The following is a 14,690-nucleotide window of genomic DNA, read 5'->3' on the forward strand; positions in this document are numbered from 1 at the left end:
GTAATCATTTATTGCACCATTTTTTCGACCCCTGTCTTTTCAGGCAGCAAATCATTACAGAGTCACAAGCAGTTTGCAAAAGGAAAACATCCACGTGAAAGTCCAGTCGATAGCATGCTTCAACATTTCGTACCAAACAAAATAAAATAATATTTTTAAAAAGGATTTAATACAGAGCACACATCTTTTTACAACATGATATAGTTTGTCTGACCAACTAAGAGAGTATATGAAATAAAATTTTATTGTTTATGTGTACAACACAAATTCAATCAAACTGTTTTCCTTCTGTTTTCATTGATATCATGTTTGTAAATTTCTGTTTTTCTGGTTTTGTCTGACCTGAAACATAAAGAAATATTGAAAAATTATTTATACTCCTTTGACGAAAGCATATTCATCTTTATCCTTTAATTTCTTCTCATACTTTTTGTGAACGAGAGAGCAGAGCAGAGTAAGAGAGTTAGGTGCGTGTTTTTTTACTAACTCGAATTTTCGAGATAAGTAACTCGAAATTATGACTTAGTATGTCGAAATTTAATCTGGAGTAACTCCAAGATTAGTCGCACATGTATGAAGACTACTGAAATTTTAAATACAGGTCCATCTCAAAGTTTAACTAAATAGAGATTTGTCTTGTGTCGCTTTTATCGGCTAAATCAGTATCAAACTGAAACGCATATATTATTGAAATCATTCTATAAAATATTTATCACTTTTACTCATTTAATACAATCGCTTAAACAAAATCATGTTTATTTTGCAAAAATAATACATGCGTTTCAGCGTGATTCTGATTTAATCGACATAGAGGTATATGCGAAAACTTATGAGACATTCGACCTTTATAATATTATGCAGATAATGTGTTACGTTTTGACTCTTGCTCAAGTCTCTACAAGCTACAAATACCATATATGATGTACTGATTTATGTTTCAACCTTACATTATTTTCTATCTCAAATTCAATATAATTACTTCCAAGCTCAGGTGTTTAGGAGAAGTACGTAGCCATGCCAAACTAACACATTTACATATTGAGTCGTTCAAAGTTTACAAATAAGGGGTCAAAAAACAAGTAATGCACTTCGATATTTCGAGTAAGTAAGTCGTAAGTTGGAGTTAATTAGTCGAAATTTTGTCTAACGCACTCGAACTGTCTAGCTTCTAAGTCGTAATTTCGAGTCACGTTTCTCGAAGTTTAGAGTAAGGATTAGTACCTCAAAATCTCGAATTGATAAATAACACACAACTGGCATTAATGCTCCTCTGTGTATAAATCATTTGTGCTAGATATAGTAAAAACGCAATAAGTTGGTTCTAACTAATACCATAATGCACAAAATGTTTGTACACACTGTTGTATTTACCAAATTTGTTTTATTTTGTCACATATACTGCAAATAGCTCCTGGTATTGTTCATATTTTACCTTGAACAGATTTGAGTTTTCTCAAAATCACCATTCGTTTTTAATTTACAAAATGTGTTTTATAAACAGAAGACCATTTCTTACTAACAAAGCTAACTCATTAAAGGTGAATTTTCTTCTAATTTTATCAGATTCATTCATAAGTTGTCTTTTTAGTCACTTCATGAAGAGACGTTGAATTAATAAAATAGGAATGTTACATTATGCAGCACAGGAAACAAAGTTGAACATACTATCTTTAGATCAACTATGTAAAGCTGATGCTTATATGATACTAACTACCTTTATGTATATACCGTATTAACATAAGCTAACAAAGTCGTCATGGTTGATAGTTGTTGTTTGCCATGTGTCTGCCAATGGACGCCAATGGGTAAGTACCCAGTGGGTGCGAATTATATGCTCATGTCCATAATGTATGCCCGACCACGCACACGTTGAGTTGGAATTTCCAAATACTTTGTTGTTGTAGGTTACAACCCATCCCATAACACAGTCAGCACCATTTGGACCAGACATGGTATACTTTCCGGTTAAGTTGTAGTAATCATCTGCATACCCGACTGCAGTATTGTAACGACCACTGAGATGACCATCCATACACGTGAATTCCATGACAGATTTCAATTGATTTGTCCATAACCCAGCTATACCGCAGTGGTTTTGATTCAAAGCTAGGATTTCTGCGCACCGGGCTGTAAAGGTAAATGCCGAGTAAAAAATGAATTACTCATTACTGTAAAATAGGCGAAAATAAATATGTCCATAACATGAATTGTCCAAAGCTAATTTCAACATCTACGAATTAGATGCAATTTTTATTTAACCTCACACCGACACAATAACAGGACATATTGCGACTTTCCAGGTTTTGATGGTGGAGGAAGATGCAAGGTGCCGCTCTGTGCGTTATTTCAGGTACGGGTAGAATTGTTTACAATAAAACATAAAAGTGATATTGCAGTACGAATTGCAATAAATCCAGTTTTACAAAAAAAACGTAGCTGTCGGATGTTATAGGAGAAACCTGTATTACCTTCGTATCCATTTTTCACTGGATCAATCAGTCTTTTCTGCTGTTTTCCTGCAAACACTGTCGCAAAGGTGAGGAAAATGTAAACAGCCTTCATTTTGGAATGCTGAAAATAGGTGTGTTTTTTTGTGAAAACGAGGCTGAAAATAATTTCATCAAATACGCATTCAAAAGGTAAACATAATTGTAAATGCATATTCAAACATAATGTATCAACATTATTTTGATGCAAAAACGGCTTGTGGTATTTTTTCGTAAATCTTCAAACCTTGGAACAGTAATTCAATTTTACATAAATTTATAGATGAATATACATAGCCTAACATATGGAAAGTTTTTATATATGTAACGTTTTGTAGAAAAGTATAATATTGTAATAATTTCAACAGGATATTAAGACCTTTTAATCTTGTAACAAATGTTTTTAATGAAACATCGGCTAACATTAAAACTAAAAGTATCCATAATTGTAACTTATGCCTAATTTACATTTGACTTGGGCGCCGTGCGATAAATTAGTCTACAATTTTCCTTGCGGTTTTGGGGGCCTCGTAGGTGTCTACGGGCTACGGCGTATATGTTCACATTATATACGAGCATCGTGCCGTTTTTTGTACAGGCTCTCGGGGGACGGCCGGGAGAAATCCGTACGGACGCTGCGCGGAGATTATATGGAAATCGTGCAATTTCAGGGCAGTTGCCGTGCAGTCTCTGCAAGCTTCCCATGGAAATCGTACGACGCCCGTACGGCTTCCGTGCAGAGACTATGCGGAGAAGAATAATGAAAACATGCTGGAGATGGCCAATATATATAACCATCTGAAAAATATCAAGGCCTCCGCACGGCAGTGGTGCGGCCGCTGTAGGGTTGCCGCGTGATGATTGCTCAATATCCATGCGATTTCACGGGTACTGCACGGGCAGCGAGCGGCAACCTTGCGACAGTTGTGCGAGGGCCATGCGACGGTCCCACGAGTCTACAATCCCCGTACGATTTCTTTTTGGCACCATGTCCATGGAAAATCATGCGTTGGCTGCACGATCAGCGCAAGACCTCCTAACGATGCCCGAGCGGACATTGTGCAATGCCACCTGCGACATGGCTACGGCCTAAAGGGCTTACGATTTTTTCAAATTTGTATAACTTTTCGCTTAACAAAATCGTAGAGGCTGCGGCGCCCGTGAATCCGTACGAAAATCGCACTGCCACCTCCTGCCTCCGCACGAAGGCCGACGGAAAAGAGGATACGGACAGTCTACGGGCTCCGCAGACGCATTGCAGGCTAAATGTGAACTAAGCATTATGTCAAATTTGAAAAAATCGTAAGACCGTAGACATGTCGCAGGTGGCATTGCACAATCCCCGCACGGGCATCGTTAGGAGGCCGTGCGCTGATCGTGCAGCCAACGCACGATTGTCCGTGGACCTGTTACCCAAAAGAAATCGTACGGACTCGTGGGACCTTCGCACCGCCCTCGCACAGCTGCCGCACGGTTGCCGCTCGCTTCCCGTGCTGTACCCGTGAAATCGCACGGATATTGACATGCGGCGGCCTTCTCTTTATACACTGAGGACTAGGATGCTCAATAACGTCACGGCGGCTGCACCGTCACCGTATTTTCTCCGCAGTCTCTGCACGAAAGCCGTACGGACGTCGTACGATGTCTGTGGGACGCTTGCGGAGACTGCACAGCAACTGCACTGAAATTGCACGATTTCCGTATAATCTCTGCGCAGCGTCCGTACGGATTTCTCCTGACCTTCCCCGAGAGCCTGTACAACAATGGCACGATGCTCCTATATAATGTGAACACATACGCCGTAGCCCGTTGCCACTTACGATTCCCCCAAAACCGCAAAGAAAATCGTAGACTAATTTATCGCAAGGCGCCCGGGTCAAATGGGAATAGGCATAAAATAGAAAAGCTATAGAATTACCTGATTCTACGTTGTTCCTTATCACTTGTTTTAGTGATTTGCACGTCTAACTTCTTTTTATATACACAAGGGAATGCCTTACCTCGCTAATATCTCGGGCCAATCAAAACGTTGTGTTCGACTGTCAACAGGCATTAAGCCACACCTGCTGACACATCTTCCGTAGACAGGTTTAGACTGAGGTGGCTACTTATCGCTTATCAAAGTTGCTCTAGTCTGGTATCGTCGAAAACACCAACACAATTTAAGTCATATGGTGGAAAGAAGCCAAAAGTCTCTCAGTATTTTTTTATGTTCGAATGGAAACTCGGATTTTCTGACTTTATTGTGGTAAACCACCGACCTACTGTAAGCTTACTGCTAGATTGCTCATTTACGTGAACGAATTATTCTTCATTCCAAGTGGGCTTTAGAACACACATCAGAGAAAAAACAAGTATGGTGATATAGACTTAGCGTTCTGCATAACATATGACGGACATGAAATTCAAATTATATTTCGACAAACGCCATTCTTTTACTAAGTTAAGGGAAATAGCGTGCTAGTTTTGCAAAATAGGAAACAACTAAATAATCTTGTTTCAAATGTTACAGTAAATATATAATGTTACCATGGTTCAATAGTAAATTAATAGTTCAACCTAGCGCATACCTACTCACACACTCCTGCTTATCCTATGGTTTTCTCCTTATTGAGAATTTTTAAACAAGAGCACCGCCTACGGGTGCCATCGCTCGTCTGCAAGTGGTGCTGGACAATATGTTAGAAAAAAATTATAGCTCAGATTTTGTAAGTACAAAAAGGACCATAATTTTGACAAAATGCATATCTCAGAGTTATCGTGTTTTGCTTACACAGTCAACTAATCATGATAAACAAGTGTGCAAAGTTTCAAAGTTGTACCTCTTATAGCTTCAGAGAAAAGGTGGACCTAAACAAGAATTTTAACCAGGAAAATAGTTATAGTTCAGATTTTCTAAGTACAAAAAGGGCCATAATTCTGACAAAATGCATATCAGAGTTATCGTTTTTGGCCTACACAGTCAACTAATGATAAACAAGTGTGCAAAGTTTCAAAGCTGCAGCTCTTATGGTTTTTGAGAAAAGGTGGACCTAAATAAAACAATTAATCAACGCTGACGCCAACAATCAAGTGACGACAATACCACATAATTTATTTTTCAAAGATCAGACGAGCTAAAAAGAGTTTTTTTGACAGATTTTATTAAGATGATCTAACAGGTACAAAAGTGCCAATGGCACGTGACAAAGATAAGGCAAGCGTACAATTGCAACGTTACTGTAGGGATGATTTTACGAAGCGGTGAATAAGTTATAGTTATTGTTCGAGGAATAGGTCTGCATAGTGTTTATAGACCTGTGAGGGGATTTATGTACCGAGCGATCGTAGCAGTTACTTTTGGAGATAAAGTTTAAACTAGTATGAAATCCAGGAAACTGACTGTCCAACTGAAATGAAATACTGTTTAAAAATGGCATAAGATCCCCACACACACACAAACAACAACAACAAAAATAAACAAACAAACAAAAATTGACAAAGTATTGTACAGTGAAGTACATGTAATTTTGACATACTGTCTAAAGGCATAAAACATATTAACATTGATTTTATACGATTGATAATTAACTCGGGTGATTTTTAGCGTTTGTTAAGATCACATGACTCGGATGGACTTGCGGATGAGTTCTGGATTGCTCCGGATGTGTAAGAAAAAAATGGGTTTTGCGAATTTGTTACGTTATAAATCTCTAATGCAATCGTAACAGAATCTTAATTAACCTTATTAGAAATGGAATAAAACCGTAATAGCTCGTATGTTTTGACCACAGTGATTGTCTTCCTACTCTTACCATCTTTTAAGATCTGCTACGATCTTTTCAGAACTGTTACGGATTTATCAAGGATTCCTTACGGATATATTATCCGTGGCAAAATTTTGAGCATGTTCAAAACTTCGAACCCTTACCCCCGGATGCCCCCGATTTCTGAACGGATACTCCTGATGACTTACGAATGAGTTAGGAGTTCTATGGATGCGTTACGAATGATATCCCGAACTCATCCGCAAGCCCATCCGGGGAGTGTGATTCTAGCTTTAGCTGGAATCACACTGCCCCGGATGGGCTTGCGGATGAGTTCCGGGCAGCATCCGCAACACATCCGTTGTCACCCTAACTCATTCGTAAGTCATCCGATGTATCCGTTCAGAAATCGGGGGCATCCGTGGGCAAGGGTGCGAAGTTTTGAACATGCTCAAAATTTTGCCACGGATAATATATCCGTAAGGAATCCGTAATTAATCCGTAACAGTTCTGAAAAGATCGTAACAGATCTTAAAAAATCGTAACAGTCCGGAAGACAATCACTGTGGTCAAAAAATACGAGCTATTACGGTTTTAATAAGGTCAATTAAGATTCTGTTACGATTGCAATAGAAATTTATAGCGGAAACAAATCCACCTTTTTCTTACACATCCGGAGCAATCCGGAGATGGGAATTCGGAACTTATCCGCAAGCCCACCCGGGGCAGTTTGATTCCAGCTTTAATTTTGTCATTATTATTTCTACCATTGAGTCTGTTTCACGAAGCATAAAGCCAAAACTAAAAAGAAAGATGTTTCACGAAAATAAGGCCCGTTTTGATATTCAGATAAATCGCAGGAACTGTTTAAAATTAAATGTTAGAATTTTACCACAAGGTCGGTTTTAGTACAAATTTCAAGATATTTATATGTAAAACTGATCCAGAATCTATATTTATAACAGGTCAAACATGTGAACCGTGAGTCTTATTAACCTTTTACAATGCATGTACTCGTGTTTCGAACACATTTCGAGTATAGATGAGTACGAACATAGTGAATAGCTTTAAAGATTTATATGAATTCTGCGAGAAATTAGATAAAAACGTCCCGACATCATTGCTATGATTCCTAAAAACAAACAATCGCACAAGTTACACACGAGTCAATACAATCACGGTCATCAACAAAAATTGAACGACGCTAATGTTCACAAAAGGGTGTAAACAAGAGGGAGAAGCGAGTAAGTACATTGTTGGGGCGGAGGAGAGAGATGAGGGGGGGGGGGGTCCTGACCCCAAGTGTCTGTGCCCAATCTATGGATATGCACAATCTCAAGATTGAGCAGGTACAATTTAAGGTTCCTCAGTTAGCGTACGCACTCTCGAGATTGCTCAACATATAAGACTCTGTTGTCGGCAGGTAATCATACTGGTATTTCTATCAATAAAATAGGGTTATTTTAATAGTAGTTCGACCTGGGATGCTGTATTCGGCTCGAGTGGATTTTGCCAGATCGCGCAAGCGCCAAGTGTGATCCGACCTTGAAAATTCCACGTGAGCCGAATATAAAATCCCAGATCTAGCTACTGTTATAACTAGAACTGTCACAGGAGTGACGAATACCCCCAAAATACGGTCTTGTCACAGAAGAATGGCAACCATAAGAAAGACATGGCCACAAGAAGGTGCAATTTAAATCAAACTTGACCTGTATTTTATGATGTTACACCTGTGTACCAAAATTTATTTAAATCTGTCAAGCCTTTCGTGAGTTATTGTCCGGCAACCATGAGTTTGGCAAATTTTAAGTTGGAAAGGGGCCATAACTACATAAAAAATTGGTGGTTTGTAGTCAAAGTCGAACTTTCACTGAAGTGTTTAATGACTCCAATGGTGGATAAATATTGCACAATAGCTTGAGTCTGTGTTAAAAATGTCAAATAATAAGAGAGGTACAGATAAAGTGTATCAAAACACTATATAAGTATAATTCTAAGCAAAAAGGGGTCATACTTCAGGAAATATTGGTGCAAGAGTTATGCACCTTGTGGCATATGATGTGGGTGATGATGTGGAACAACTACTTCAAGTTTGAATCAAATGCATTTCGTAATAACTGAGATATAGTGAAAATGCATCAAAATTAACCTTAAATTCTAAGTAAAAGGGGACATAATTCATGAAAATTGGTGTCAGAGTTATGCATCTTGTGTCACATGATGTGGGTGATAAATCCATTTAGCAATAACTGAGATAAAGTGAAAGTGTATCAAAACTTTAACCTGAAATTCTAAGTAAAAAGGGGGGCATAATTTATGAAATATTGGTGCAAGAGTTATGGCCCCTTGTGTCATATGATATGGGTGATGATGTTGAACAACTATTTTAAGTTTGAATAAAATCCATTTAGTAATAAAACCCTTCCAGGCACATAGAAGTTATGGAGCTAAAACCAAATATCTAACCTTTGACCTTGAATTGTGACCTTGACCTTTGACCATCAGGCATATGTGATGTGTTCAACACGTCATCTGGTCTTGAGTAATAATAATGTGAAGTTAAATTAAAATCCTTCCAGGCATATAGATTTCGGAAAGGCACGCGGCGGGACGGGACATGCCAAACTGACTCCTATATAGTCCCCACAAACATGTTTGGTGGGGGTATAATAACCCTTTTATTATATATCTTCAACCTTCTTGCTTGTTATTTTTATTATCGAATGAAATCTTCAATGTATTAGGACTGAGTGAAGTTTTTATGTGCGCTATTTATAGAACTGTGTCAGGTCATGCATATTAAATGAAAGTAGTCCGGCAACATACAATACAAAAGGTACAATGCGGAATCGTTTTCCGCCTGTTCATATTAACTTGTGAAATACAGACGTATTTTTGACAGAGTTTATGTAGGTATATACATGTAATAAATGACTTTATTACTTTGAGGTTATAGGCCCTGGATTATATCGCTATTAATCTGCCTTCGTAAAAAATATTAACGTATGTGCTGTTCTGCTTGCATTAAATGCACAATATTTAATAAGATATTTTTGACCTATGTGTGTGTGTGTGTGTGTGTGTGTGTGAACACAACATAAATTACAGATGAGAATGAATATAACAATGTAGTAAACAAATGTACACAAACAATACGAATTGTAATTCATATTTTCAAGATATGTTTTCAAATGTAAATAATAGTACACACACAGAATCTGAAAAATTCAATAATACGCATGATTTTAATAATGATGTACCTGTATATGAAGAGCTAGATGCAGATATATCATACATTGAAGTATGTAATGCACTCAAACGTTTAATCAGAAACAAAGCGTCTGGTGAAGACAAGTTGTTAAATGAATAGTTTATTGAAGCATGTGACATTTTAGCTAGACATATTACTATATTGTTTAATAACATTCTGAATTCAGTTTGTTTCCCAGAGGTTTGGACTTAGGGTATATAGGGAAATAAATGCAGTGTCAACAATTACAGAAGCATTACCTTATTAAGCAATTTAGGCAATTTGTAACGACAAACGCCTAGTCTGGTTTGTTCTATTTATTCGTTTGCTGTTTAGTAACGTCGCCCCGGAGAGCCAAGGTAAATGACTGAAAGTATACCAAATACAATCCTCTGTTTACCATACAGATTTCATACATGATCCATAGTCTATAGCAAAAAGTATCTATACATGTATGCCTAATAAACAAGTAAAAGTATGTTTGTCCTAAATTTATGAATCCTATAGTGATACATCAGTAACATGACATGTCCTAAAATGCTATAAATACATGACGATTGAAAGCGTCATGTCCGAAATATGTCCCAAAGCATGCCCTAAATGAGTCCTAGACGTTCCCGGATTGACCTGTACTGTGAACGTAATTTCCCGGACGGGCCGGTACTAAATTATGAAGGAACCAAGAAACCAGGCAAAATTAATAGCCTTGGCCTAAACCTTATAAACAGTATAAGTGCACTGTCCTAACCATTATAGCATGTTAAATTCATAGCAAATTAATTTACATACGCAAGAAATCATCATTTTCTAAATAATATGCAAATTTGATGACGTCACAACTTCGAAAGAAACACAAAAAATAATCTTTATACAGACAACACAGCGTCGTGACGTTTATAATACATAGTACTCATATTAAAAACAATATACAAAACACAAACTTACACTGTGGGGGCATAAGAGGACCTTTATTTTGGGAAAAACATTTTGCATTGTGCAAATGCCGCCTTTCCTTCAACTTTAATTGCAAAAGGTGTAAAATATTCTAAAGGCGACAACTACACAACGCAAAACAAGTCAAATCCGGTATACGGAACTGACCGTACAACATCATCTGACCCGGCTTTACAAATTCTATCTATCTGTCGAGGAACAGCACATTCCCCACAAAATCACTAATACTGTACAACAAGACATACAAAATATATACAACTTATCACTATACATAAGAAATTACAAGAAATTAAATTGGCAACATTTCACATGAACCTTAATATATACAACCCTTAAAGTTAACTTGAACTTTAAATGTTGCAACACTTCACATGAACCTTAAAATTTACAACACATCACATCACCCCTAAAAGTGTGTAAGATAACTTGAACCTTAAGATTTGCAACACTATTTTACTATACATGAACCTTAAATTTGAAAAGGTGATTGCTTGAACCTTAAGTATTACAAATGTTGTATTGTATCTTATAACTGTGGTAGAAGTCATGTTTTTAAAACAGTAATCTACACAAAACTGAACATATTCAAAGTGTGAGCAAAAATAAATGAAAAATGTATTCACATGAACCTTAAACTACAAGAAAACAATACATAAAATGTTACTGATAGTCATCACATGAAAATCTATACAATATCTACATATTTTATAATGTGAATGATATTTCTAGCTATATATCTGCAACATAAAGGTACTATTCATATTTCAACCTTTACTTCATCACAATGAAACACAAATTTTGTTAATATGAAACACATTTTCAACTTGTGCATTTGCTCTGATACTCCAATCTCTCAGCTGATAATACAGTAAGTTATTGCGAAACCAAATGCACCAATTTTGTAATGGGACGTATATAACACACATGTGCGCCATCTTTCATAACGCGCACTGACATTTTGCGTACCAAGTTATCTGAGCTTGGAAACACTTCATCTACAACACCGACTTGCCACTGAATACGCGGTAAATTGTCGTCAACAAGTAGAACTACATCTCCAGTTTTGACATTTGCGCATTCTGTTTGCCACTTTTGTCTAGTTTGTAAGTTTTGCAAGGACTGGCTATTCCACCGTTTCTAAAATTGATCTGCTAACACTTGAACTTGTCGCAATTGAGACCTATACATGTCTTTAACACCTAAATCTTTGCGCGGTGCAATATCAGAATTCTATTTATGTGTCAACAAGATATTAGGCGACAGAATAGTGGGCAAAGTTGGATCATCAGAAACAGTTGTGATTGGTCTAGAATTGATTATACACACAACTTCTGCCATAAGTGTACACAAAACTTCAGGAGTAAGATGTTTTGAATCCCACAGTAGGGATTCCAGAATCCTTCTAGCAAGACCAATCATGCGTTCCCACGCTCCATTCATGTGGGAAGAATGTGGGGTGTTGAAATACCACAAACCTTGTTGTTCTAGAAAAATGTGCAAATCTTCTACACATATTTTGTCGATTCCTAGTTCACTGGCCGCTCCTACAAAGTTGGTCTCGCGATCAGAGTAAAATTCCTTGACCGGACCCAGAAACGCTATGAGTCTCCTGAGGGCGTTGATGAAACATGAAGCACTCATGTCCTCCACTACTTCTACGTGTACTGCTCTGGTGTATAAACAAGAGAACAGTATAGCCCATCGATTGGAGTTATTCGCCCCACCTCTAGTTTTACGAGTCAAAATAGACCAGGGGCCAAAGGTGTCAACCCCTACATACGTGAATGGTGCGGAAGCCGTTACTCTACAGGGAGGTAGATCAGACATCTTCTGAGTTTCAATGGGTCGTCTCAGCCTACGACACCGTATACTGTTGTTTAGTCTCTTTCTACCCGTGATCCAGAAGCCGGCTGAACGAACGGCTCCTTCTGTTAAATGGCGACCTTGGTGAGCTACCTTCTCATGGTGATGTCTTACGAGCAATATCGCGATGTGAGACTTTCCGGGAATGATAACCGGAGTTTTCTCCCCTGTGTCCAATGATGCATTATTCAACCTTCCACCAACTCTCAACAGTCCTTTTGAGGCTAACATTGGAGACAGATTCACCAAACTGCTGTTTCTCTGTACTGGTTTACTTTTCTGCAAACATTCAATTTCACTGCTATATACTTCTTCCTGAACTTCTTTCAAAATAGTCTCTTCAGCATCAACTTTGAACTCGACATTACTAGTATTTCTCTCCTTCTGACTGTCTTTATAGCACGACGCTGATTTCCGTTTCAAACATGACATTGCTGCAACTAACCTACTCCACGATGGGAAGCGTTCAATGCGGTGACAGCCAAGGTTCGATCTCTCCACCTCAACTTTCTTAACTTCTATCACTGGACGAACTTCACTGTCTTGCTCAGGATCTATCAATTCAAAATCATTACACTTATCGTCACTTACATTAGAGTCACTTATTTCAGGTCCTTGTAACCATTTACAGTCTTTCATGCTCTCTTTTTTTACCGGCCTTGTGCCATGATCAGCTGGATTTTTCTCTGTAGGAACAAAGTTCCACTGCGCTCGTGAAGAAAGCTTCAATATCTTGTCAACACGATTTCCAACATAGACATAGAACCTGCGAGATGTATTGTTTATATAACCTAACACAACTTGACTGTCCGTGTAATAGTAAGTATGTTCAACTGTAATGTTCAAATGTTTCTAAATGAATGCTGCAAGTTCAGTAGCTATCACAGCAGCACATAGTTCTAATCTAGGAATAGTATACTGAACAGCAAAAGGAACTATCCAGATGTATAACTGGGGTATTTTTATTAAAACACTTAGATTTATAAATTTGGCTTGTTTTCTTCAAACCACATTACACTTGAAGAACTTCATGTGTTAAATTTAAAAAATCGATCAACCGTGAAGTCAGTAGTCCCACAATGGCCGTTTTGCACGAAATCTACGTGCGCGTGTAATTAACGATTTTCTTTGTGAAATTTTATTGTCATTAGAAATATTGATGATTGACTCCCTCGAAAAACAGCATAAAGTTGAAAAAAATGTTGTTGGTTGCATGGCACGACTGAATCAAATTCAGTACGAACGCGCAATTGGGATGTTACAGTGCAACAGACGCGCAGAAGATATAGCCAGAATTTCGTGCAAAACGGCTATTGTGGGACTACTGACTTCACGGTTGACTGATTTTTTTTAATTTAACACGTTAAGTTTTTCAAGTGTAAAGAAAATGAAGAAAACAAGTCTAATTAATAAATTTAAGTGTTTCATTAAAATACCCCAGTTATACATCTGGATAGTTTCTTTTGCTGTTCAGTATATGTCCGTGACTTGGCGCTAACTACGATTTTCCTCGAACGAAACCTATTTGTGAATTTCCGTCGGAATCAACTGTCCGTAAATACGTTACTGCCGAAATAGCTTCCTTTGACGCATCAGAGAATACGTGGAGCTCCCGTCTAGCACTATTATCAAAAGATAAGTCGGTGAATGTTGGTGGTATCTCTAATTCTTCTAGTTGTGCCAATGAATCTTGCCAACTTATCCAATCTTTCCTCAAGTTTTCAGAAAGTGGGTCGTCCCAATCTAGATTCTGATCTTGCAAAGCCTGTTTCATGATGAGCCGACCGCCTAACACAACTGGTGCTACAAAGCCTAGAGGATCAAATAATCCGTTTATAGTAGACAAGACTCTTCTTTTAGTATACGGTTTTCTCTCCAACGGCACTTTATACGTGAAAATGTCATTCACCATATCCCAACTAATTTCTAAGCTACGTTGAAAGTAAGGTGTCTCAGCACGAAAGTCGAGATCTGTGATGTCCTTTTCCAATCGGCAGGGGGAAATGAACTCAACACCTTTGGACTGTTGGACACTATCTTGTGAAGACGTATGGAACACCCTTCTAGTAATCTCTTCTGTGTTTGTTTAATAAGCTCAACCAATTCATCTTCGTCGGCTTTCGAGACAAGTCCATCGTCGACATAGAAGTTATGTCTCACGTAATTACAAACACTGTCACATTCTCCACTGTCAATGTCGTGATCACAAACTGCGTTTCTCATGCCGTATGTTGCTACTGCGGGTGATGGAGAATTGACGAAAACATGCACACGCATCCGGTAATCAATCAATGGTTTAGCTATGTCATTATCTTGAAACCATATGAATCGTAAAAAGTTCCTATGCTCCCCGTGTACCTCAAAATTGAAGAACATCTGTTCAACGTC

General features: G+C 37.9%; 1 protein-coding gene and 1 long non-coding RNA gene across 3 annotated transcripts; both read right to left on the minus strand.

Annotated features, from left to right (window-relative positions):
* Nucleotides 1-226: 226 nt before the first annotated feature.
* LOC128556957 (uncharacterized) lies at nucleotides 227-4,449 on the minus strand. Of its 2 annotated transcripts, none has more exons than XR_008370940.1 (4): nucleotides 4,405-4,449; nucleotides 2,469-2,571; nucleotides 1,729-2,127; nucleotides 227-342 (listed from the first exon to the last, which is right to left on the minus strand). It is a non-coding gene; the product is annotated as an uncharacterized LOC128556957 (long non-coding RNA). The 2 variants fall into 2 exon arrangements; XR_008370939.1 differs by having other exon boundaries at nucleotides 1,715-2,127.
* A 7,220-nt stretch (nucleotides 4,450-11,669) lies between these two features.
* LOC128557280 (uncharacterized) lies at nucleotides 11,670-14,214 on the minus strand. The gene is made up of 2 exons (XM_053544505.1): nucleotides 13,824-14,214; nucleotides 11,670-13,135 (listed from the first exon to the last, which is right to left on the minus strand). Exons 1-2 carry the CDS (start codon nucleotides 14,212-14,214, stop codon nucleotides 11,670-11,672), a joined length of 1,857 nt encoding a protein of 618 aa, XP_053400480.1.
* Between the last annotated feature and the right edge of the window lie 476 nt (nucleotides 14,215-14,690).

This window comes from Mercenaria mercenaria, chromosome 5 (genome assembly GCF_021730395.1).
Source record: "Mercenaria mercenaria strain notata chromosome 5, MADL_Memer_1, whole genome shotgun sequence".
Lineage (NCBI taxonomy): Eukaryota > Metazoa > Mollusca > Bivalvia > Venerida > Veneridae > Mercenaria > Mercenaria mercenaria.

Coding starts and splice junctions, on each gene's coding strand:
- LOC128557280 (XM_053544505.1), bottom strand. CDS start 14,214: ATGGTGAATGACATTTTCACGTATAAAGTGCCGTTGGAGAGAAAACCG. Junction 13,136..13,823: donor CGACGGAAATTCACAAATAG/GTTTCGTTCGAG, acceptor TGAACATTACAG/TTGAACATACTTACTATTAC.